The following is a 24,375-nucleotide window of genomic DNA, read 5'->3' as shown; positions in this document are numbered from 1 at the left end:
TCTTCTCAATCTGCCAGTTTGGCTTACAGGTCACAACTGTGCAACAACTCTGAAAGTAAGTTTCTGCTTACTTTCCCTGTTATTCAAGGGGCATTACTTTCTTTTATACTCTTGTCTATAACTAGCTTGTCACAAGACAGTACCCTCTTGCCAGATTACTAATTTGGAACTGTCATACCTTTGTATTTGAAAGCAGTTTTTGATATAGTATGTTCTAGTCAGCTACTTACTTCAGATCTTGCAGAAGGTCCTTTGCATTAAGCATTGTTATTAAAGAGGTTGTGGCTGCTGGAATAATGATAATGGGAGTTCGAGATCCTGTAGAAATAATAAAGTTGTAGAGATAAAGTTACATTTCCCTTAATTTTATTGTGTGTTGTAGTTCTGGCTGGTTCCCCAAACAAAGTAAATTAAGACCCATATTTGGCAAAACAGAACACTCTGCATTTCACTGCTTGTTTATAAGGTTACTTGTGGTTCCAGCAAAATACAGAGTGAGCATAATTCATACAAAAATGAAAAGGGGCTTGTAAGTAAAACTGACTCACCTTTTTTCTGGTTTGGAGGTGGTCTTGCTTGAGAAACTGAGAAAAAACAAAAAATATGGCAGAATGATTAATACATAAATACAAAGGGTCGGGGCACTGTAGCATTGACAAAAATTTCCAGCAATCTTGAAGAAAGCTGCTTGTCAGTCTTCATTTCAATAGTGCTGAATCAACAAGAACACTGCTTCACAACAATCTAATCTTTGCAGACCCTCATCTTTTTGTTAGTAGTTATTAGTGCACATGATTATCTGCATGATTTACCTGTCCTTAAGAGATACAGAACTTTCAATAATCTGAATTTCAGGCTTAATTCAAGTTAATTTTCGATTGCAGTTAAGAGTTAAATGAGCTTTTTAGATGCCAGAAATAGTGAAACTTGACAGAAACGGTACCATTCAAGAAAAAAACAAACAAAACAAAACAAAAAGACAACAATCACAAAATATCGCATCCCTGCAAAACAAAAATAATAAACCCCAAAACAAACAAACGCCCCAAAAGATACCCCTAAACCAACAATAAACAAAAAAATCCAGCAGAAATCTCCAAACTATTGAACAAAAAAACAGATGAACAAACAACAATGCCCTGATAGGAACCAAAGAATTCCCCCACAAGCCCTTCCATTAAATTGTTTCCACTTCAGCCTTCCAAATTGTGACCTCCTCAATATGGGAGATCCTTCAAACCACTGTTGGAAAAGCACATACGATTCTTCACTTTGGAGCTATTACTGAATAACCTGGCTTCCTCAAAATAAACATTTTTACAGTTCAGTTTTCAGGAGTCCTAACTTAAGGAAAGCACTGTTGGGCTTGATAATTATAACCGTATGTGTTTATCCTAATTCACAAAATCAGAAAATGGTTGGTAGTAGAAAGATTGATGCAGACTAACACAGGTCTTGACTGCTACTATGCATGACAAATTTCATTAATTGACTTCTGATTTCATAGCCCCAACTTGCTCATGTTTATTTATGACCAACTGTTTCAGAAACTTCCTAGAACGTTATAAGTATTCACAACACATAGTTGCCATTGTTGAAATATTGAGACCATATCCTCAATTATCTTTTCCTGACAATGTCAAAAGCACAGATATAATTGGTAACACTACACTGAACTACATGAACTTGACCCACTCAATAATGACTTTTTTTTTAAAAAAAAAAAATCTGGGTATCTCCTTAATGTAAAGAAGTCCCAGAAATATATGAGCAGCATGTGAGCTGCCCTAAAACAAAACAAAAAGAGAGAGAAAAAAAAAAATAAAAGCATCTGTAAGAAATTTGATAGCAGTACCAGGACATGTTAGTAGAAAAGTTGGTACTGCAGAATGATGCATTAAAAAAGTAATGTTAAATTAAAAGCACATCTCAGATATTTTTTCAAATCACTATTGTACAACTGTTCAGTACAATTCAACTAACAGTTCTTATGTGGCAAGCAACAACCTCCTGCAAACTGCATTGGTTTTTTTAATATTTTGACTAAGAATAGAACAGCTGATTTTTTAAAGGTTCCAGACCCCAAAATACCCTACAAAAGGCAGAAATAGAGATTATGTTTGCATTTTTTTATGAAGCAGTATATACTACCTTAGACTATGCCCCTCTTCTTTATTCTCTCTTCAATTTACAATATAGAGGCAAGATAATGGAATAGATTAGAGACCTTAGAGAAGGGCAATACCAACATAACCTATGGAATGCACAGAAGATTCACCTCTGCCAGTTAATGCCCATAAAGTCACAGACAGCTGTAGGGACTTGTGACAACTCAGTCACATTTCAATTCTTCTACCCTTTTCATAGTGCTGTCAACTCCATTTGCATTATTATGCTTAACAGGGCTACTGAGATAAGTATGACAGGCAGCATGACCTTTCTAGTACCAAAATAACCAAACAGAAGAATCAGAGCACAGCAGCATTTAGGTATGCTGAGAATATCCAGTATTCAAATTGATCTGGGGGGAAGAATAATTTTTATAACACTAAGGCTTAACATTAAAACCTACTAATAAATCTCAAGGAATTAGCAAAGCAGTAATTGAAAGCATTTAGTAGTCTAAAGAATACACAGTTCTCTGGCAATCCTTCTAGATAGCTACCTTCCCCCACACCCACACACAAAATGTCCCCTTTCCAATACCTTCATAACAACCATAAACATGACCTTGTTCTGAAGCAACACCTTTTGTCTGAGACCTTCCACAAGACCAGATATTCTCATAACTTGTAAACTAGGTGCAGATATGCACACAGCTGTCTGGAAACGCTGATCCTCTCATAAAATTCTAAGGGTTTGTTATTAAAACAAAACAAAGTATCCAGAGCATTTAATCTTTAAATCTCAACTTGAGATTCATTCCGACATACAAAATGGACTTGGAAACTGAAGGCTACTAACTGCAAATTAAAAAAACAAACAGTTGAGGATTCTGGCCCCATTAGAAATATCTTATGGGCTAAGAAGTGTGCAGAAGTAACTCATAACACATTCAGAGAAAGACATTTCTGATTCATTAATAACAGAAGCAACAATATATTTCTTTTAGTATTAGCTTTTCTATTTAGGTTGTTTCTTCTTGGAGTATTAACCAATTTTTATTACATATTTGAGCTGAACTACCAAGCCATCAATCAAGAAGTTTGTCATTTTTCAAGACCACTAGTGCATCCTTCCAATGGCTGAATAGGGCAACACACTGTACAAAACAAATCCAAGCCCCATGGTATAACATTAACCAAAAAGTTAAGCATTATTGTCCACAGATGTGCAGTTTAAGGCCACAAATAAACCATCCCCATTTCATTCTTCAGCTAAGATAAGTTTTATAGGGTACTTCTTTGAAACTTGTACTAATTTGGAACAGCAACACCAATGACAGTAGGCTACATTACCTGGCCGTGGTACAGGCTGTGCCGCTGGAGTCTGTGTTTTCCGAGCAGAAGCACCTTCCTTTTAGAAGACAGAAGAGGTAAGATTAACAGCTGACCTTCTGATCAAGCATGTGTGGGGTTTTTTTAAATGAACAGGGAGCTACAGAGGATATCACGAAAATGAGGGCAAGATTTCCATTAAAAAGAAGAAAGAAAATAGCGAAAATACTGGAAATTCTTTACAGATTCTGTTGTAGACTTGGGAGGGACAGATCACCTCAGAAGCTTATACACATTTACATTTTAACCATCAAATACCAATCAAACTTTTTTGCTATATTCAAAGCAACCTTTTCCATTTATACCATTGCTTCATTTCAACCATGACAAGTTTCACTAAGAGTTAGCAACCTAAATGTAAGCCATTGGCTACAGAAATTTCAAAACACAATGTGCTTACGCTGTGGATGGAAAACTAGGACCAAGAAATTGCAATGCATTCCTGCCTTGAAGAGTTCTAGCGCCTAGAAATAGCACTCTTGGAAAAATTAGTTCTGCTTATGCCTTATCCAATTACCTTAACGTAACAAAATACCTGCACTACTACTAAACCTTGTTAACTCTGTAGAGTAACACAGCAGGTAAGGGAACAGTGAGGCCACATATGTCTGGTTCCACAGCAATACTAAGCTCCTGCAAAAACAAATTCTCTTCTCTGTTACTGCTGTGAAACCTCACGGAACAAAACGTGCCATTAACAGTATTATTAATACTGTAAAAAATGCTATGTAATCCAGCCCTTTAACTTTTCAAGGCTGACAAACCAGGAAACCATGAATTTTAAATGGTGCATGAAGCGTATCCTACAACTGTGAGGCACTCGGAAAGGCCAGGGACTCCTCTTTGTGAAAAACTCATTGGAAAGGCCTCCAGTATGGTATTATCACACTTGTATGTCCATGCATAAAAATCAGTATGTTTTTTAACTCCAAATAAAAAAGACTAATGCAGGGCACTATACACAAGCAGCCTCCAGTTCCATGTTTTAAATAACACTTAAAGAAAAGTCTTCCAAGTTTCCACCTTGAAAGTTACAACTCTGCTTACATCTCAAGAGCTGTGAAGCACAAATAGAAGGGATTACTTGACAAGGCCTTAGAAAATACAAACTTACTCAAAATATCTCTTCCCTGAGCTTTTGTCAGTTACCTCTGATCAATTATAATAGGCTGGTGCTGACATTTGGTACAGCACACAGCTTTTGTAATTTTTACAGTCAACAACCTCCTATTAATCTTCAACGCATAAGGATTTAACCCCAACTGCAAGAAATAGATCCATCCTGAATTTTGCTGTACTCTTTTCTGATTAATAGAATACCAACATCTATGCAGGGCACTTGAGTCAGTAACTTTTTACCTTTTTAGCATCTGCAAAATGGTATTTTTGCCAACGTCCTCACACACTAATTACTCAGAAAACAGTAAAAATCAAAATACCACGCCCTAAAGGAAGATCAGCAGAACAAAGTGCCTACCTTTAAAAGAAGCCTTGTGGCCGAGAATCAGCAGTTATTTAAAACATCACCTCTATTTTAACCAAGAAAGTTTAAATAAAACATTTTGCATCTGTTTCTATAGAAAATTGTCACTGCCTGCATCAGAAGACTGTTCCTGTGGTGTGCTAATTACATATTTTGAAGAAATACCAAGAATTTTCCTGTAGCATTTCCTTAAATTCACAGAACTTTATGAAATGGAAAAATATCAGGCCAGAGAAACATCACTTCCTGTGATGCTAAGTTTCAAGTTTCTAATGTCAATTCAGTTTCCTTTGATGCTCAGCTATTACTGTCTGTAGCCCCACATGTCCATTCCTCCTCCTCCTCTACAGAACTAGCAATTAAACTTGTCTGTCTTCCCTTCTGCTTGTTCAGTGCATCCAGTGTCACAGACACTATGGCAACTGAAACAAAGGGAGGGAGCCAGACCACTTCAGAGATTCCAGAGCTTTTGGAAAATCTTGGAACTATAACCAAATTATAACCAAAACCTTGCTTTGGTTTGCATAGAATTCGAACTTGTGATTTCTCTCTTCAAAGTGTCCATAAAGCACCAGAATATACATACAATCAAGCTTAACAAAGTAACTGGCAAATTATCTGTTTGGGAGTTTTTCATACTTTCCTCTGAATTGTCTTCCCTACAGTGATTAATTGGAAACCTAGTGCAGAAGCCTAAACCAGAAAGGCAGGGCTTTGAGAACACTGCAACTGAAACAAACAAAAAAAAACCAACCAAAAACCCAACTCCAAAACAATAACAAAAAAGCATATTAAAAAAAATTACACTAAACTATCTGATTAATAGTAGCAAATAAATTCATTTAAATGAGTATATATGAAAGATGTCTATCACCTCCACGCCTATGACCTTTCTAGTTGTAAGAATAATTTCTGCAAATCAACTCTGGAGGTCGCAGCTTCTAGTTCTGCAAATGACTGCTATAGAAGACTGCAATAATGTCATGGATGAATCTCAGCTCACAATTTCCAATATCCTGGAACTGTGGCACAGAAGCTCAGTTGTCACCTACTGAACACATAACATCTACCCTTTGTAACCGGTTTACATCTCCCTCTCTATGATTGTCAGTGACCTGATTGCCACCTCCTATTATGTAAAAACTGCAAACAATGTAGCAAAACAACCTCTGATCAATATTTTAACCACACATTTCTTAAATGTTCCTAAGTAGAAAAGTATAATACTAAGTTGAGAGAAAAAAAAAAAAAGTATAGCGCAGTGATGGCTGACAAGGTACGCCAAGTCGAGAAGAAAACCTGCTTTCAATAAGGAAGTCATCAGCAGACTAATTCTGCTAACATTTCACATTGTCCTGAAAGCAAAATATACCAGGTTTAGACACAAAATTAATGCTTTTCCAAAGCATTCAGATAGAGATACAAGTTCTTCCTACTACAATGCACTAATATATGATACAAGTTCTGTTACGGGGCAGGTATAACCACAGAGAACTACACTAGGATTTCTCCCAGAAGAAAATTTCAGTTGAAAGAGTAAGCTTCATAGGCTGTTCACTCAACTCCACAAGAGCTGCTGGCAATTTATGGCCAGTTAGCTACTTGGAGGCAAACTGCTCATTTGCACACTCTAACTTCTTGTAACGACAGTAGCTTGTTTCTTGGTGAGTACATGGCAAGATATTTCACATCTTCTAATGTGAAGTTTAACACAAAAGTTACTCTTAACTACTACGCTGCATATTCGAGCCCCAGTTAGGGGAGCAGTTGTTTGTAGAGCTGTACCCTAAGCATCAACCACAGCAGAAATGACTGTTTAGCTATTTAAAGAACATTACATTTCCTCAAAGTTTCTGAGCAGCTAACAGTTTTGCTTGACGATGACATACCTAATTCTTATGCATAAGTCGTTTGAGACTGTTAAGGAGTATATTATGAATATTCATAAGTTGAGACTAATTTAGTAACAAAACCATGTAATTTGAAAAATACAAATCGTCAAGACTACCACTAAACACCATATTTTAATCAAAAACCTATTTCTTGGTTTAGCTGTGCTAATTTACCATAGAAGGTTATATATAGTCAGGATTTACATTAAACATTTGAGTATTTAACCAATTAGAAGCAACAACCTGACACAGGATGAAATCAGGAAAATGGACACCAAAAGCTTCATACTTTCCTCGATTTCACAGCAACATTTACAGATATGCCACTGCATATACTTTTCAGCTGAATTCATTGCACTTCAGTACTAACATTTCCTATCTTAATAAACATTTATAAAATGTCGGCTCAAGAACCGTTTTTATTTTAGTCTATACCTTCTGCTTGTTTACTATAGTCCCACCATAAATACCTGAAAATTTGGTTCACAAACCAGTGCAACAATAGACAACAGGTTAGTTAGTACATGCAAAAAGAAACCCTGATTTCTACTTATACTCAAACAAGAAAAAAAACCCACACCCTAAAGGATGACTGACTTGCACTGTTATTGTACACCCTGGTAACTCAGCTTTCAGCGTGTAGTTTTCTTCCCTTATTCCTTCATAAAATTTCCATGCTTGTCTTTAAAATGCAGACACTGCTATGTGCTTGGGTTCTATGCCTTAAAGCCCCTTAAATTTATACGTAGAAAACATACAGCTTGCTCCTTTCTCTCCTTCTATATCATACAATCAAGGTGCAACTTATGAAGATGCCAATTCTTTAGGACAGATTCTTGTGACACTTTTCTGTCCTTCAAAATACTCCATCCTCAATTCCTTTTTATATAAAAAGTTCAACAACTTTTTTTTTTTAACAAAACAAACAATCTATTTCTTGCAATAGTAAGTCTGATATATTCCATCTACAGTTTTTACCTGTACCCCAAATTACCTGACCCCAAAGAGTTAAGTATGGCCAATCTATAGTTGTATTTATTATGTATTTAGTTACATAACGTGGGCCTCCTTTTGGTTTCTCTGAAAGCTTTTAAAACTCTGCAGTGTTTGCTGACCTTTCAGTTAAGAAAAAAAAACCACCGAAATCTGTCATTCTTTGTGTTAATTTGCAAGAATCACCAATTACCAATACTCATCTGACACCAGGACCCAACCAGTATTTTTCCATATTTTAGCAAGAACTCTGTATTTTAGATACCTAGTAGTACTTTTCCCAAGTCTAAATGAGCATTAATATCCACAATTAAGTTAGCTTTACTCATTGCTCAAGTGGAATTAGAAACTGCCTTAACAGGACTCATGCCACATTTGAGGAAATGAACTACCCCTCATATTTTAAGAAATAAAGCATGTTATATTTGTAGAATATTTTCTTGGAGGCATATATCACATATAGCCAAGTTAGTTTCCTTTATTGAAGCACAGAAAAGATATTGGAAGTTTCTTATTGTGGCTTTGCAAAGTACCAACAATGGAAGAAAAAGTATTCCATTGCACATTCACTATCTCAACTACTTTCTATATAATGACCCATACAGTGTGAAATATTATGACCTTATAAAAAAAAAAGGTTAGCAACAACAAATACAAATGATTGTTTGCGGTCAGCATGTGACTTTTTTTAATTTTACAAATTTTAATTTCTACCCTGTTCCTTTATAGCATTTAAATTGTAAAGATCTTTACTCCAAAATCTAAAAATTATTAGGCAACTTGCATGCACCTGCACAAAAACAGTTCAAGTGAAAAGTAACATTTGATTCTACAAGAAACATAACAATTGTCTGCAGTACAACATAAAGGAGATTTCACCATCCCTGATAGAAGAACAAGATTGTTCTGTTCACAAAAATGAACGAACTAAAACTGCAACACTCTGATTTCAAATAAGAAAGAAAAATACACGTGGTTAATAAGCTTGTAGAATTATCTTTAAGATTAGTCTTCAAGTTAGGACAGAAAAGACTGTAAGAACTCATTTAAATTACAATCATTCCCTGAATGATTTAAAATATTTAACCTTTGAAAATTTTAGAAAAGCCAGCCTAAAGAACGATATAGAAATCTAAAACAACTGCCTACTTAGAAAGAATATTATTTTTCTACAAATTAAATCTTTTATACTTCCATGTATGATGAAGAGCCAAAACAATGAGATGTTTTCAACAACAGGTATTTAACATCTGATTCAGATGCCCTACCTGAAGCTTGATAGAAACATCTAACTATTTCATATAAATAGCTTACATTCTGAAAACATTAGGGCTTTGTTTTAAAAATTTAAAGCCCTTAAAAGTATTGGAAAAAATTTGCCAAAGATCAAAGCAAAACAATGCAACTGAGGTTCTCTGCCTCTGCAGTCCTCCGAACAGTCATCTGACTTCTGTTTATACTAAGAAAATTTTAATAATATTTTAAGTTTAACTAGTGTCATAATTTTATTTACAAATGAAAATGATATAGCCTACTTGAATATTTCTATGCACACAAATCTGCACATGCAGTCCCCCAGGAGAGATATTTAAATAATGAATTGCAAGCTTTTAACTGCTTCTCTAATTTTAAACTATGCTGTAAAAAAAATATATATATAATTTGATAAGACGATTTTAACTATTGTACAAATACAGCCAGTATCACAATAATTTTAACTTTCAGTGCTTGTAGTATTAACGAAAAGGTCATTTCTACTGTTTACGTTGTTTCAGCTTCCTTATAGTCAAGAAAAGAGAGAGGGATTTTAAGCAGAATTAAAGATATTTTTATCAAATTAATTTTAAAGGGGCGGAAATTTACCATTATTTACCAAGGGCTTCTGATACTGACTGCCTAAGGAAAGTAACGCTATTACTGGACTACTTCCTACTTCAACAACTGAAAACCTGATGTGACAAAACAGGAGGGGTTAGTAAAAATTATATAAATCATTAAATCTATTTCAAAATACAAAACTGCATATACTGAAGGTCATGTCTTATCAAGCATGGTTGGAAGAAAAGTACCAATAGAAGATTGCCAATCCTCAAATTCAGTTGCAAGAGAAGTCTTGATGCCCATCTTCTTACAAAGATAACGCAAAATTCATCACAGTTTTTGACATACTGTTAAAGTTACTACATATACCAAATATCACAAGTGTAAAACAATCAGACGTAGACAGTCTCTTCGTCGGAAGGGGTGGTGAGTGGGCAGGTAGTGGAGGAGTAAAACCTCCTTAGTGTTTGATTAGTGTTTGATAGGAATGGTTGGACTCGATGATCCGGTGGGTCTCTTCCAACCTGGTTGTTCTATGATTCTATGATTGATTCTGAGCAAGTACTGCATTACAATGATGGGAGCGAGGAAGAATGGAGAGACAAGGGAAGATGGCAGCAATAATACTATGTTGGTGGTAGCAAGAGACTAACAGAAATTATACTTGCTGTTACACCACATACAAATTAAACTCTGTTTCCAAATTTGGTCCTTTATTAATCCACTACAGAATTAAAACTCAAAGACTAATCAAATTCTGAAACACTAACACTGTAAAACACAAAGAACAGGACTAATGTTTTTTCCAGTAGCAGGTTAGGCCTGAAGATCCGTGTCATTGAAAGTATAAGAATTGTTCACTGCCATTTCTTGTTTATTATAGCCAAGTTAAAAGAAGTTCAGTTAAACTTAAGCATTACTTAGCAAGATAAGCTTGCAAAACATTTTGAATGGCCTTCAATGAAGTCTGGTAGAGCTCTTCCCATCTTTACCCTTGTACAAAATATCAGAAAAATTAGTATATTCATCTTGAATTCATGTCAGTCACAATTTCCAACTGTTGCCATTGGAATTCCTATTTTCAGCTGAAGAGAAATGTTTGTGACAAAGACATATTAAATATGTAAGCACCTACATATTCTTGGGTAAGCACCTACATTTTCATCAAAAAAATACTCAGTCCTGAGAAGAGAAATCTGGAGGCTTTGCCTCCTTTGTTTTAAAAACAAAGGTCTGCCTATAATATACCTATCTATGCTCATTTAAATGATTCATTCTCTTGAAATACATGAAAAGACAAAAGCAGATATCACTAAAACATTATTTTTGCTTAGAATGCCGTCCCATTGGGTTAATTATGTGAGCCAGCCTCACACATATTACTTGGCAACGGGTAAAATTTCTGACAAACAGGTTGAGAGCAAAATGATTGTTTAATATTTCTCAGAAGTTAGGTGCAAAAGTTTAAACACTAATGGTTTTGTGCATACTAAAAATCAGAACGTGCCACATAGATTCAACAGAACTGGAATTTTTATAATTGTGAATTTACTACTATTTCCTAGTGGCTTAGTCCCCAACTTTCAACTTCATGCAATCATGAATCTAATCCAAATACTACCTGTAACTAGAAGTATTAGTCACTCATATGAGGTAGTTTTCAACCAGGAGAATCACAGACTATTCAACTCATTTGCACAAAAGCCCTGCTGACATGCAAACTCTAAACATATGCAGAAAAGCAGTGTTACTCTTCTATTCAGATCCTGCTTCGGAAATGGTATTTAAGGGAACAGTCATACAGTTCCACATAAGAAGGATATGGAACTGTTGGAACTGGTCCAGAGGAGGCTACAAAGTTGACCAGAGGGCTGGAGCACCTCCCATAGAAGGACAGACTGAGAGAGTTGGGGTTGTTCAGCCAGGAGAAGAGAAGGCTCCAAGGAGATCTTATAGGAAACTTCCAATACCTGAAGGAGGCCTACAAAAACTCTGAGGATGGACTGTTTACAAACGCTTGCAGTGACAGGACTAGGGACAATGGCTATAAACTGGAAAGGGGCAGATTTAGACTAGACATAAGGAAGAATTTCTTCACTATAAGAGTGGTGAGGCACTGAAACAGGCTGCCCAGGGAGATGGTTGAGTCACCTTCCCTGGAAGTGTTTAAAAGATGGGTGGATGAGGTGCTGAGGGGCATGGTTTAGTGGTTGATGGGGATGGTTGGACTTGATGATCCAGTGGGCCTTTTCCAACCTGGTGATTCTATGATCTTTAAGGTCCCTTCCAACCGATTCTATGATACATACATGGAAGAAAAAGTTGCTCAGTACAGAGCAACGGGAAGATCCCACTCACATCTGCACTCAGTGAGCAATATATTTGGCAAAAGAAAAGGCTTAAAACATCTCCGAAAAGCCCCTTTGCAACTTCAGGAAAGATTCCTGAAATGCTTTGTGCGAGAGGAATATTTTTAAAAGCTCTGTAGGTGCCTAACTGAATACAGATGGATCTTTAACTTCTGCATGAATTGTTTTCCAGAAAAAAACCACAAACTGAACCAAGATCCAAATGAGTGATTAACTTCATGTGATGCTCTTCTATGGCTGAAGGCAAGAGAAACTGAGAGGCTCTTTCCAGACTCCCCTTGGTTATACTGAATCCTGTTGCTCAAACAAGAAACAATGTAATAGAATTGTAACACACAGGATGTTATTAAAGACCTTGGGTATTTCCATGATTGCTTGTTCAATGAATTACACAGCACTACTTTTTCCCAGTTCTACTTCACCCTCGTGAGTCTCCTTTTCTGTTCACTAGAAAGTATTCTCCTGTATCTTACCTGCCTTAGCAAGCCCAGCACTACAGTTATATATTACGTTACATGAAAACATAATTATCATGCATGGTCATGGCCAGAGAGATGAAAGTAATTTTCCAAGTAATCACCTTGGAAGACTTAAAATATCGTGAGAAAATCTTGAAACTGTATGCCTTGAGGAGCTGATACACAAAGCTTGACAGAGGAGAAATGAACTCTGAGTTGTTTGTGCTGCCTAGAAAAGTAACTGCCGTGTTCAAAAGCAGCATGAGCTTTTTCAGGATGAAGAGTTTTAGCTGCAGCTACAACAAATTTTAATAAGGAAGCCAAGAGATAAGAGGGCTTGAGTGATGACAAGGATGATTAAAAGAATACAAAGGCTATAACCACTTGCACATGGAAAGGGCTATTTTGAACTGTGACAGGGAAAAGTCTAGAAAAATGTTCTAATAGCAAATTGTCTTGACACTCAAGGCTTCCTCCATAACGAGGAACAGCTAATTACTACACAAGTTTAGATGAAAATTTTTTTTGAAAACTACAAAAAGGTGATGAACTTGAGGCCTGTTATAACTGGGACAGGGTGCAGGTAATACTAAAGCACAGATCTGTACAGTCAATCAGGTAATATCGGTAATGAAATTTATGCTATCAAATTTTCTACTAACTCGTCTTGTATTTCTTTACTTTGCGAGTTGTACAGTAATACATCATGAAAAAGTCTTGCTGAACATCCACATGCTGCACTGATTACAGCAAAGTGATACCAATTGTAACTATATGAAATAAAACAGTCCTAGAAAAAGAGGAAAAGGCGAATTTATGAATTATCTGCACCATTTGTGAACAGTAGTAAGACTGTAGTGTAACATCTATGAAAGCCCTCATATCAACAAACTGTCCATTGAGACAGAGCAGATTCATATATCAAGGGTGATGAAGATAAAAATACTGACAAAACGATGAGACAAGAAATACCAAGTACTATGTCAGACAAGCAAGTTACAAACAGAACAGTAATTTATTACAGAATTTTTTTAATTTAGTCCAGCATGAACAACCTAATACTTCTAGCCTTGCATACGCTACAGTTATCCATGCAGTGTTAATTTCCACAGACTGGGAAGACTGGACATTTTAATCTGCTTATGAAATACCTGGAATACTCCAAACATTTGTTATGCCCCAGCCTCAGAAGTTCATAGGTTTGTTTTAAATTGTCATATATATAAAAAAAAAAAGTTAAAGAAATGTAACTGAAGAAATCCCAGCACAAAAAAAGCCCGGATTCTGTCATGCTCTTACTCTACAGATCTTACTACAGCAAGTCATCTGAACAGACTGAAAGCAAGAAAATACACTGCGTACCATGAAGATGTGAAGCCAGTCAAACCAGGATACAAGCAGAGTTTTACGGTGTATGGGTGTGTGAGGACGATGGGTGAACAGACTTTTTTTGCTTGCTTTTTAACACTGCAGCTAAACACCCTTGATCATAACAGCAGCCAAAGATATCACTTCTCCAAGGCAAAAACGTAAATTCAGGTTGATTCAAGGTTAAAATGCATGGGAACAGCAACAAAACCTTCAGACAGTGTTTTTTTGCAATAGAAGTACCCCTGGCTGGGGGACGGGATAGGACTTGGTGTACTCCTGCTACTGCTGGCCCAGATCCTGTTCCCCTTCTCCTCTCCTCAACATGCAATAACATAACCTCATTTGTCCACAGGTTGATAATCTGTTCAGAGGAACTATCTGCACTCAGTTTTTACCACAAGGAGCTTGGCAATATGACACATAATCAGCCTGTAAACACATAGTTATTCATCATCTTGTGAATAATCTTTCATGTCACTTTTTAGTGATACTAAACCTGAGATAAACCAACTACTTGGAACAGATATAGAATACCTTGTATTTTCAATGTATATGCTTGCTATATGGTATCATACAAAAAAGTACTATTTTGAAAACTACTGTGACTGGAGCTGCCATTTGATTGTAATGTTTTTTTCTGCCTGCTAATTTCATACCCTTACACCAAGTAAAACAAGATTTCAGTAGGTTTAACTTCAAAGAAAACACATCTACCACTGGATCGAAATGTTTACATTCAGATTTCAACAAAACAAGCAGATCCTTGGAAACATTTTCCCATATTTTAACTCAAAACATAGAGGCAATTTGAGAGTCAAAAGAATATACATACAAACCTTAAGAACCAGACCTATCAAGTTCATAAGCAGTATGTTAGCAGTACTTCAATCATAGTATTAAACTTTAGGAGTTACATAGCCTCTAGCTTCCCAGGCGTTATATATTTAACACAGTAAAACATCACAGGATGGGGGAGTGGGGAGGAGCAGAGCAGAAATTGAGCTCTTCCGTATCCTCAAATAGCTGCTCCCGCCACAAGTAAAAAACATTAATATACCTTTCTCAGTATGATATTCTGAGGTCTGAGCACATACAAAATCTACAAGAACAGCATTCCACTTATAACAGTCACAAGAACTCTGACAGAGTCTGTTCTAGACTACTCTGATCTTTTCCTTGGATTGCGATATGTAAAAGTTTCACACACATCATTGTACTTAAACACCTAGGATAAAGATGCAATGGTTTTAGTACCGTTTTATGCCATTTATGGTCCTGTTCTCTAATTCTCTCTCCCTTCAGCCTTCTCAGTGAGATCCATTGTAATACATACTTTTCATGTATAACTCCTTTCAGAATATTGTTTTAACGGAAGTACAATTTTACTTGCAATCATGAAGGAGCACTCAAATTGAACCAAAACATTTCCCCTCCATACACTATCACGCATGCAATAGAATTTGGTATATTATTAGCACAATCCTATATACCAAAAAGATTGTGCAAATTAGTATTAGTACTATTAGTATTTGTGTACTGAATTAACATATAATTCATACCACCCTATTGCAGAATATGTTGATGTTGTACGCCTATACCAAAAACTATAATGGCAGTAAATCATGCATTAAGTTAAAACACAGGAATTACTCACATGATGATTTTTTTTCCATTTGGCCTTCTGCCTCTATTTTCAGCTTCCTTTGGCATTATATCTAAATTCCCCATTATTCTTCTTTCTTTAGCGGAGAAGATTAAATTAAGCCCTTCTTAAAGCACTTAAGAAGACAGCATTCAATTTTTTTTTCATTTTATACACAATCCATACACTTGATAGACCATCTCCACATCTCTATCTATGCATTATGAGAGCCGGTTTATAATACAGCTCTTCTTTGAAATGGCTAAGGCATGGCTGTATTTTTGGTAGTGCAGAAATGCAGTCCTCTTAGATGAGGGTCATCCGACAAGGTCTGATTCAGTGTGGGGCCATTCTATTCCAAGACGAAGACATGATAAGGGCCATACAAAGCCTCTACAAAATTTAGAATCTTTCTATTATGCTATGACTTTTATACCATCTTTATCCAGCACTGCAGAAAAAATACCCCTTGATTAAATGAGGAAACTCAAGAGTATTTTAAAACAGGTTTTAAAAATTGTCAGATGGCAATCTCTCTCTCTATATATGCACACATTCACACACCCCCATGTGTATGTACACACACATACACACAAATTCATCTTTAAGAAATTCCCACTGCAAATAAACACCTACAATGACAGACTATGCCAGTTGGCAGAGACACAGGTGAGGTTCACTGCAACTATTATTCTTGTTGCTCACACATTAGCAAATATCAGTCATCCATAATGATCCTGCTGACCTTACCATCTATCTGAAGGAAATCTGCCTTAAGCAGCAAGACCTCTTCAGCTATCCTTCAGCCCTCACATCTGTCCTGTTAGTTCAAAGAGTTGGTCCACCTTTGAAAAGTCTACTGGCGGTGATAAAAAAAAAAATTAAAAAAGATGGGTTTTTTCCTACAACGATCTGTCACAAAGTAAGATCCCCTCCCTGGAAAACAGAGCCCTTAAGTGGCAGGAAATAAAAATGAGCAAGCCACTAAGAGCAGACAATGTTTTGGAAAAGGGTTATGCTTCTAATGCCAAGAATTATCTCAGTGAGAAAAGAATACTGAAGTATAACAAGATTACTCTGTTGGGATGCCCTGGAACTTCCTGTGCATGCTTAAAGGGCTTCACCAGTTACAAACAGATTCAATTTCACAGAGACTCATCCAATAACTTCCTTGTCATATTCTGGTAGTGCTCTACTTCTGTTAAAAACATTGAAACAAAACAGCAGTGTCACCTTTCGAGAACCAGCAAAACAGTCATTTTACGTGTAGCACAACCGATTGATAGTAAGTACAGACACCTCACGCTTTTCTATTTTTTTTCTGTTCTTCTAAAAAAGGCATTTTGGAAATGTAAGAAAATCCAGCTATTCAAGAGCTAATGCCAGACTACAAATTTCTTCTTTATTTTGCAGCTTCTACATTTCCTTATTCTTGGGTAAACAAATATATGTCTTTACCAAAGGCAAAGCAAACCTTATCTTCTCAGACATTTTTGTCACTGGTGCCAAGTTTGAAGAAAAACATCTGAAGGCACTACCAACACGAAAGCTGTTCTAAAAAAATCTCAACTTATTATTGACATCAGATCTCAATCAGCTGGGATCAAATATTGTAGGTAGCACATTTTCCACTTGAGATGACAGAGGTGCCTTCGATTTAGTGATTTCATTAGCTGAGGGCAGCTTCACAGAACACAGTTTACTTCCCAAGCCAGCAGTGCTTCAGAAACAGCACCACCACACAGCATGAAGCTACTATTTATAAATCTTGCAAGCATCTCATGTATGCTGCAGCATTGTATCAAGAACAAGCAAGCAATTCTACACAGAGTCATCAGAGTTGATTAGCTCCAGCCACATGGGACCTGAACCGACTCAACCAGATCATTCAGAGTAGGCTGATGCATCTATTCCCTAAAGGTTGTCATTCCACAAGCCTTATTAGATTGTGTGCATTATCATGTGAAAACACAGATCCAATTTTAAACTGGCATTGGTCCCAACCAACCTGCCAGTGAGAGAAGTACAGAGATTAAAGAGACCTGCTGTAACCTTCCCTGCTGCATCCAACATTTCCTCCATTACTGACATCGCCTTCCTCCAGCACACCTCAGTAAGGGAAATTTAATTACACCAAATAAAACAACTTCTTCTCATTAGGCAAATCCAGCATAAAAATACAGATACTGAGGCATGTTTCCAGACAGTGCTGCACAGAGACAACTGTAAAAAATCAAAGCAAACAACAACAAAAAAAACCCCAAACCATCAAGAATAATATAAAATAGTAAATGGCAAAACAAAAAAAGAGGGTTTTTTTTCACAGCAAAGAACTGCTCTCTGTATGAGGTGACCTAGTTTCTTAAAAAAAAGAAAAGGGGATTCCCTATTTGTATCGTATTCAGGCCTCATTAAGTTAAGAAAGTGTTCTACTTTCTTGCCTTGTTTACTTATCTAGAAATGCAACAGAAGTAGAAAAAAACAATTTTTTTTTTATATATTATTATGCTTCTTGATGACATTAATAGAATTACAGGGCTTCTTATGTTTGCAAAACAAGTGACAGTAAGATGCAGAGCCAAAGGTGCAAAGGTGTAGTGGTGTGGAGCGTCAGTTTGGTCTCTGCAAAATTATTTGTTTTCTTCTGCAATATAAATCATAATACTTGCATATCAGTGTAACACATATGTGCATTAACCAAAAATTACAGAAAAAGCATTTGTAGAAGTCTGAATGCTTAGTTACGCAAATCTTTGAGAGGAAAATACTTAGAAGATTCTGCAAAGTGCAACCCGTCATCCAAGGTCATGAAATTTGTGGAGACTTTTAAGAGGATGACATTTTTTGTGTCTTTAAGAGGTTTGGGGATTTTTTCAGATGACAGATGCTCCCTGTAAGTTTACTCTACTTTAGTAAAACGCACGAGTGATAGAAAGCTTTGCAGATGCTGATTAAGAGTTACAGGAATATATATCTCTGCATTATAGAAAAGTAAAGGTTTTAATTTTAGGTCAGATTTTATAAATTCAGTATTATTATATTAAATATACTTGGTAATTTTTTTCTGTTAAACATATATTTTCCTACAATATACATTATTGATTTTTAACATTATACTGAGATAGACGAGATGCAAGAGCACTGTCTCCAATTTCTTGTTCTATAAGCAGCCAATAAATTACAGAAATTAAAACCACTGGAATTTAAGTTTGAAATATAGTTTAGGATAGCAGAAACAATAAAAATTCTCTCATTCGGAATCTGTATTCTCTCTCAATTAACATAATACAATCTGATCTCTAAGGATTTCCTCTAAAACAAGTATTTGAGGGGTAGGAGTCCTGATGACTCTGACTTCAAATTACCAATTGATGTGAAAAACATCCTCAGATTCATGGAACTAATCTAGAATAATACACAGACTACAGACAGAATTATGAACAGTTATTCAGACAAAAAGTATAACTTCCACAGCATAGTTTTCCTTTCCTTGGAAGTTCCTAAAGGGATGCTGTCATTTAAGTTTAATGCGAATTTCAAAAATTGAAAGAGAAAGCCTGCAGGACTGACTGGCAACTAGAGGTACCCAAAATCATTTCTTTGTTCAATAGAAGCCTAAACAAATGAGCGTTTACCTCCAAAGCATTTTTGCCAGACAATAGAATTAACTTTGTAATAACCAGGAGCCAGTTCACTGACAGTAAGCACACTGCATGATAAAACTTGGCACCTATTTAAATCAGCTTTTCATTAATATACACTGACCAGAAACTACCTCAAGTTAAGGGAATCATTAACACAGAAGAACATGAGGAAAACACAGATACATGAAACTGGCTGGCCAAGCTGAAGGAGTTCTATCAAATCAGGTGGCATGCAAGGTATTTGAACAATTTTAGTTCCCCCAACATGTCAAAAAAAGAGTGTCAGGGAACTGCTCTTAAAAGGGGACTCATTCTCCATTTTATGATCCAAGTTTTATGCTGGGTATGACCAAATATTGCTTAAATTTATTATAGAGATAGAACCTCTCTTGGATCACTGGAGAAAGGATTATCTTCACAATCTTTTTTTTCCTAGTTTAAGCATGTGCTTGAAGAAGAGGCTTCAGGCATTCCAGACACTTGCTAAAGCTGTTATTTCTGCTGCAAACCCTTCATGTCCACAGAATTCATAGTAAGTGAGGACACCTACAAGATGGAACTGTAGGAAGTAATGAACTAAAGCTACCAAGGAAATGTGACAGATGGAAAGGGTCAATACAGGTCTCAAACCCCAAGACACATGAAATTCTGACAGGTCTGAAAGCCCACCTCTTCAATTTCACATTACTTAACATTAGCTAAACATCTCCCATCACCAATTTCAACTTCAAAACCAGAAATTCTTCAGGCTGACAAAATGCCTCCATATATACATTAAAACCACACAAATACAAAAAAATTTGGTGAGCAGATGAGCAGTTGGAGCTGCTGCAAATCTCTTAATCAGGATCAGAGGAAAAATTAAAAAAAAAAAAAAAAAAAAAGGAAAAGAAATCCTCAAAGCTCGTTCAGAAGAACAAGGGATAGTGCTCGGCAGCAGATCTGTATCCCAGACTAAGGAAGAGGGTCTTCTGTGCCTGCTGCAGAAAGGAATCGGGCATACAGAAGGAGCTGGACAGGCAGTAACAACTGGAACAATGCATTTTTCTCCTTAAGCATAAGAGCTGCTGACCTATTAACTCCCACAGGATGCCATCTTCCTGCTTTAAGAGATTTGATATACAGTATCAGTTCTTTCCCTAAGTCTCATTTTCAGTAAGAATATAAATTTTAATTTCAAATTCTTATTCTGGGATGTAAGAGTGAGCGTCAGGGGTAACTTGATAACATAGTGCAGGCAGGTGGAATGAAAAAAGTCATAAGCTAAGTGAAAAAAAAAATAGTGTCTCTTCCACAGTTGTTCTGTAAACCATCTGTGAATGCTGGGTACTTCTGCCGGCCTTCTCTGTCCTGCTGTGCTGAATCAAAGCTTCATAAAGTCCCCGCTCTTTTCAGAATGCAAGAGGAACACTTGTGACAGGCAGCAAATATTACTGCTGGCACTGGACTGTCAGCTCATCAGGGAGGAGTTGCACAACCAAAAATACTGCATAATACAAATGAAATTATGTTGTCCATCCCCTGGAAAAAAAGATCTGCATTTAGCACTTGAGATCAGCAATAACTGGATGCAAAGCCTGGGGGAAGACATTAAAAAAAAAAAATCGAAATGCAAAAACCAAAGATATACTAAAGCAAACACCACATTACTGAGGAAAGAAACATGTCTGGACAGTATTCCAATACAAACAATTTGCATAACAAAACCAGAACAGAAATAAAGTAAACTTAAAATATTTTGTATTTCAGCTTTCAAGTGAAAAGAACACTGCAAACCTGTGTTCCTCACAGGAGACTGTGACAGAGAAGTGAACTGAATTCCAGTTAGACACCTAAAATATCAGCTTTCTTAATAAAAATATAGAAGCTATAGAAATATGAAACATCCCCTTGAAACCATTCCTAAGGCAGGCAGAAAAAGAAGCATTCCCGGACTTGAAAAGACCATTCAACCTTTTCTCTCTCTCATGGGTTTCTCAAGGTAGAGGATGCACTTCTGTTACTTACTGGAAGATACAGCAATTATCAACTACTCATTAGCAAACAAAAATATACACATTTCACAATAATCAGAAACCTCCTCTAGTGTTCTGTCACTGTTTCTGATTGATCTGTATTGCTGTATTTCTGTTTTAAGTCTAAGACGTTCAAAGATTAACAAAATCACTAGCTTTGAGGCTCAAGTGTGATTAGAACAGAGTGCAAAATCTCAAGCAATGATAAAAATGTAGCAAGCGTAAGCTGGGTTTCTCAACTCGTTAAGCAACAGTGAAAATCTGCTAAGGAAAATAAGGTAGGCAATACTGACACTTGTGGTCGCTTCTAGATTACTATTTTTCATTCAGTTTAAAACATGTTTGTGATAGTTAAGAAACATGTTGGCACTAGACAGCAGACAAGCAAACTGCAAATATTCCACTACTCTGTCCTTTTCACTCCTCCTGACTTACAGTAAAAGTATTCTTCTTGAAGGAAAGAGCAGAATGGCTACTGGCCGTATACATAATAATTCTCAACAAAGAAAATTAAAGCTAAGCATTCATGATATCTTGTATTAACAAACTTCCAGAATAAAGTTTAAAAGCAAAAATAACTAACCTTGAAAATGTCGCCATTAATAATTTTGAACTGTCACTTGAAAGGCTTTCAACACATCACAGCTGCAATAATGCTAGCTTTTACTATGATAAAATGGAACAATCTTTGCAAAATATTCATAGAGTATCCAGAAGCATGGTCCATATGGGAAAATTCAGTTAAGAGGTCAGGTATGACATATGGATTTAGTTTAACTTTCACAGGACTCGTGGCCATCACATGCAGAAAATTACCAAACATCACACACCTGACTACCACAACCACTCTAAATTGATTAGAGAAATTTCTGTTCATGTTGTCAAGACGGAACTTTGTTTCATGGCACAACTTTTGGGTCTGATTTATTTTAAAACCAGTTAGACAAGATTTCATTGATACCCTCTAAAAATGGCATACATTTTAATTGTTTTGAAGAAACTATTCCAACCTTACACACCTTTGCATAGTTCATAGTTGTCACAGGCACAGGTTATTCCACATAGACACCTTCTCTTACTCCTTGTATCTGCTTCTAGCTGCGCAAAACTCACTGAACAGTCAAGTTTTCACTGCCCACAGTACCTCTGTAGTGTTCCTTACACACATGCTGCACATCTTCACATCAGAGTAACTCCTACTTAGTTTTAATAGATGGCAGCATTTCAAACACTAACATTGCAGCTTCTAATTTAAGATGTAACCATAGCAACATTACAGAACGTACTACTCCTTGAATCAAGAACAAGCAGTCCACTGACCCTTCATGGTGAGATTTAGCCAAAATAAAGCTCATTGCAACCTCCAGCCCAGCAAGATTACTCAAACCTTCAGGTCACATTTCCAGTACAAAGCAAGCTCTGCCCTCCTGAAATATCTAGACACATACACTATATATAAAAGTAGTAAAGAAGAAAGCGCTATAACAGAAAAGGAATTTCTTCCCTAAACTTTGACTCTCTTAAGCTACATCAGTCACACCCAGACAAAAAGCAGCAGAAGATGCAAAGCTTTTCCTCACTTCTTTCTAAGACAAGCCTGTTCATCCTTTAAATGCAAAGAATGAGTGAACAAAAGAAATTGCTCATTAAGATTTAAGAATTCAGTAATCAATTTGTTCATGTGGCAAGATGACAAGTTTTACACATATCAACAGGTAACAGCTCTGCTTGAACTTTACAAGCAATGCACAAGTGATAGTCAAAGTTGACATCTGTTCCCTTATAAGTTTAATTTAAAACAGACTCTATTTAGAAAAAATGGCTCTTAGGATTTTTGTGACTTTTGTATTTACTAATGTGCAGTAAAAGAACAAAACCATCCCTGCCCACCTCAATATGTAAACATACCACACAGAGCACATAAACCTTCAGAGGCATATTTCATGTATTGTGAAGCAATAGTACAGTACATAAATTATGTTTAAACACTATGAATTTTTATAACCACCCTCAGGCTGAGATTTAGACTTGTTTCCTAAATACAATGTTAAGTGTCTTACCTGAAAATCCAAAAATTAAGAGGCAGATTTACATGCTAATATTCAAAAAACACATTACTTGTTTGTATGGAAATCAAGACAGGTAAATTAACTACATGAATATCTCATGTAATTTCCCACTGGCAGCCCAGAACGCAGCAAACTGACAATACAACTAGTCAAACCCATCACATACAGCAACAGATCATATAAAGTTCGGTATATTATACAGGGTAAGGATAAGAAAGTTTTGTGTGTTTACATAGAAAATTTGGTAGACTGAGCACACATGCAGACTTTCTAAGCACAGATTCTTAATTATTCATGAACATTCCAGACCAGTAAGTGGAGCTGGACACAGGTCTCTTTCTCACTCCACCACCTCACTGAACTCCCCCCCTCCATTTTTTAAATAAGACATTTTTAGAGTGGAGGAGATACAATGTACATATCAGTAAAGGCTTGTATCTATAAACATATTCCTTAAATATTAATTATGTGCCTTAAAATCTTCCTCAAATAGGATCATAGAATTAGTCACTAGGATAGGAAATGTATACATTAAAACCAAGACTAAATTAATAGAGAAAGTTAGTGTACACAGATGATTTAGTTAGGAGGATATAAATCTGATTACGTTTCTAGTAAATTTTCAGAATATGCATCTAGAATATTAAATCACACTGACTGCCTGGGGAAGACTTATTTGCCAGTAAAGGACATACCTACCACCAATCCAACTAATCAGATCCCATATGATAGATAGAGCAATTCAACTGTCTTCATCCTTTGGCTAGGGAAAAAAAAACCCTAAACAAACCAGTCTAAACAGCTAGTCATTAAGTTTTCAAAACAGAGTGGGCAAACACAGTGACTAATAAATACCTAGGTAAGTACGCTGCTAATTTTCTATTTTCTGAGACTGTATTGTGATATTTTATTTATGATATATAGTAAATATAAGATGCTTCAGCATAGAAGGATCAGTCACTGAAAGGACAGAAATGAAAGGGACACAAGTTCTATTAGAACCAGAAAAAAAAATTCTATAATACTAGTATATCTGTAACAGATATCTTAGATCCATCAATAATTGAAATCAAGAGCACTCGATTCTGCAATACTAGACTTCGACATTTACCAAGGAAGAA

The 24,375-nt window shown here is 36.1% G+C and overlaps 1 protein-coding gene across 1 annotated transcript in view; it reads right to left on the bottom strand.

Annotated features, from left to right (window-relative positions):
• The window catches only part of CDC73 (cell division cycle 73), a 113,668-nt gene that overhangs the window by 18,676 nt on the left and 70,617 nt on the right, over window positions 1-24,375 (bottom strand). Inside the window, exons 11-13 of the mRNA XM_069862542.1 lie at window positions 3,459-3,516; window positions 549-584; window positions 231-318 (exon numbers count right to left, since the gene is read on the bottom strand). Of these exons, the coding sequence (XP_069718643.1) occupies window positions 231-318; window positions 549-584; window positions 3,459-3,516 (182 nt within the window). The remainder of the gene's footprint in view (window positions 1-230; window positions 319-548; window positions 585-3,458; window positions 3,517-24,375) is intronic.

The sequence above is a fragment of the Phaenicophaeus curvirostris genome, chromosome 8 (genome assembly GCF_032191515.1).
Source record: "Phaenicophaeus curvirostris isolate KB17595 chromosome 8, BPBGC_Pcur_1.0, whole genome shotgun sequence".
Lineage (NCBI taxonomy): Eukaryota > Metazoa > Chordata > Aves > Cuculiformes > Cuculidae > Phaenicophaeus > Phaenicophaeus curvirostris.
This window is presented reverse-complemented; position numbering and strand designations above follow the sequence as displayed.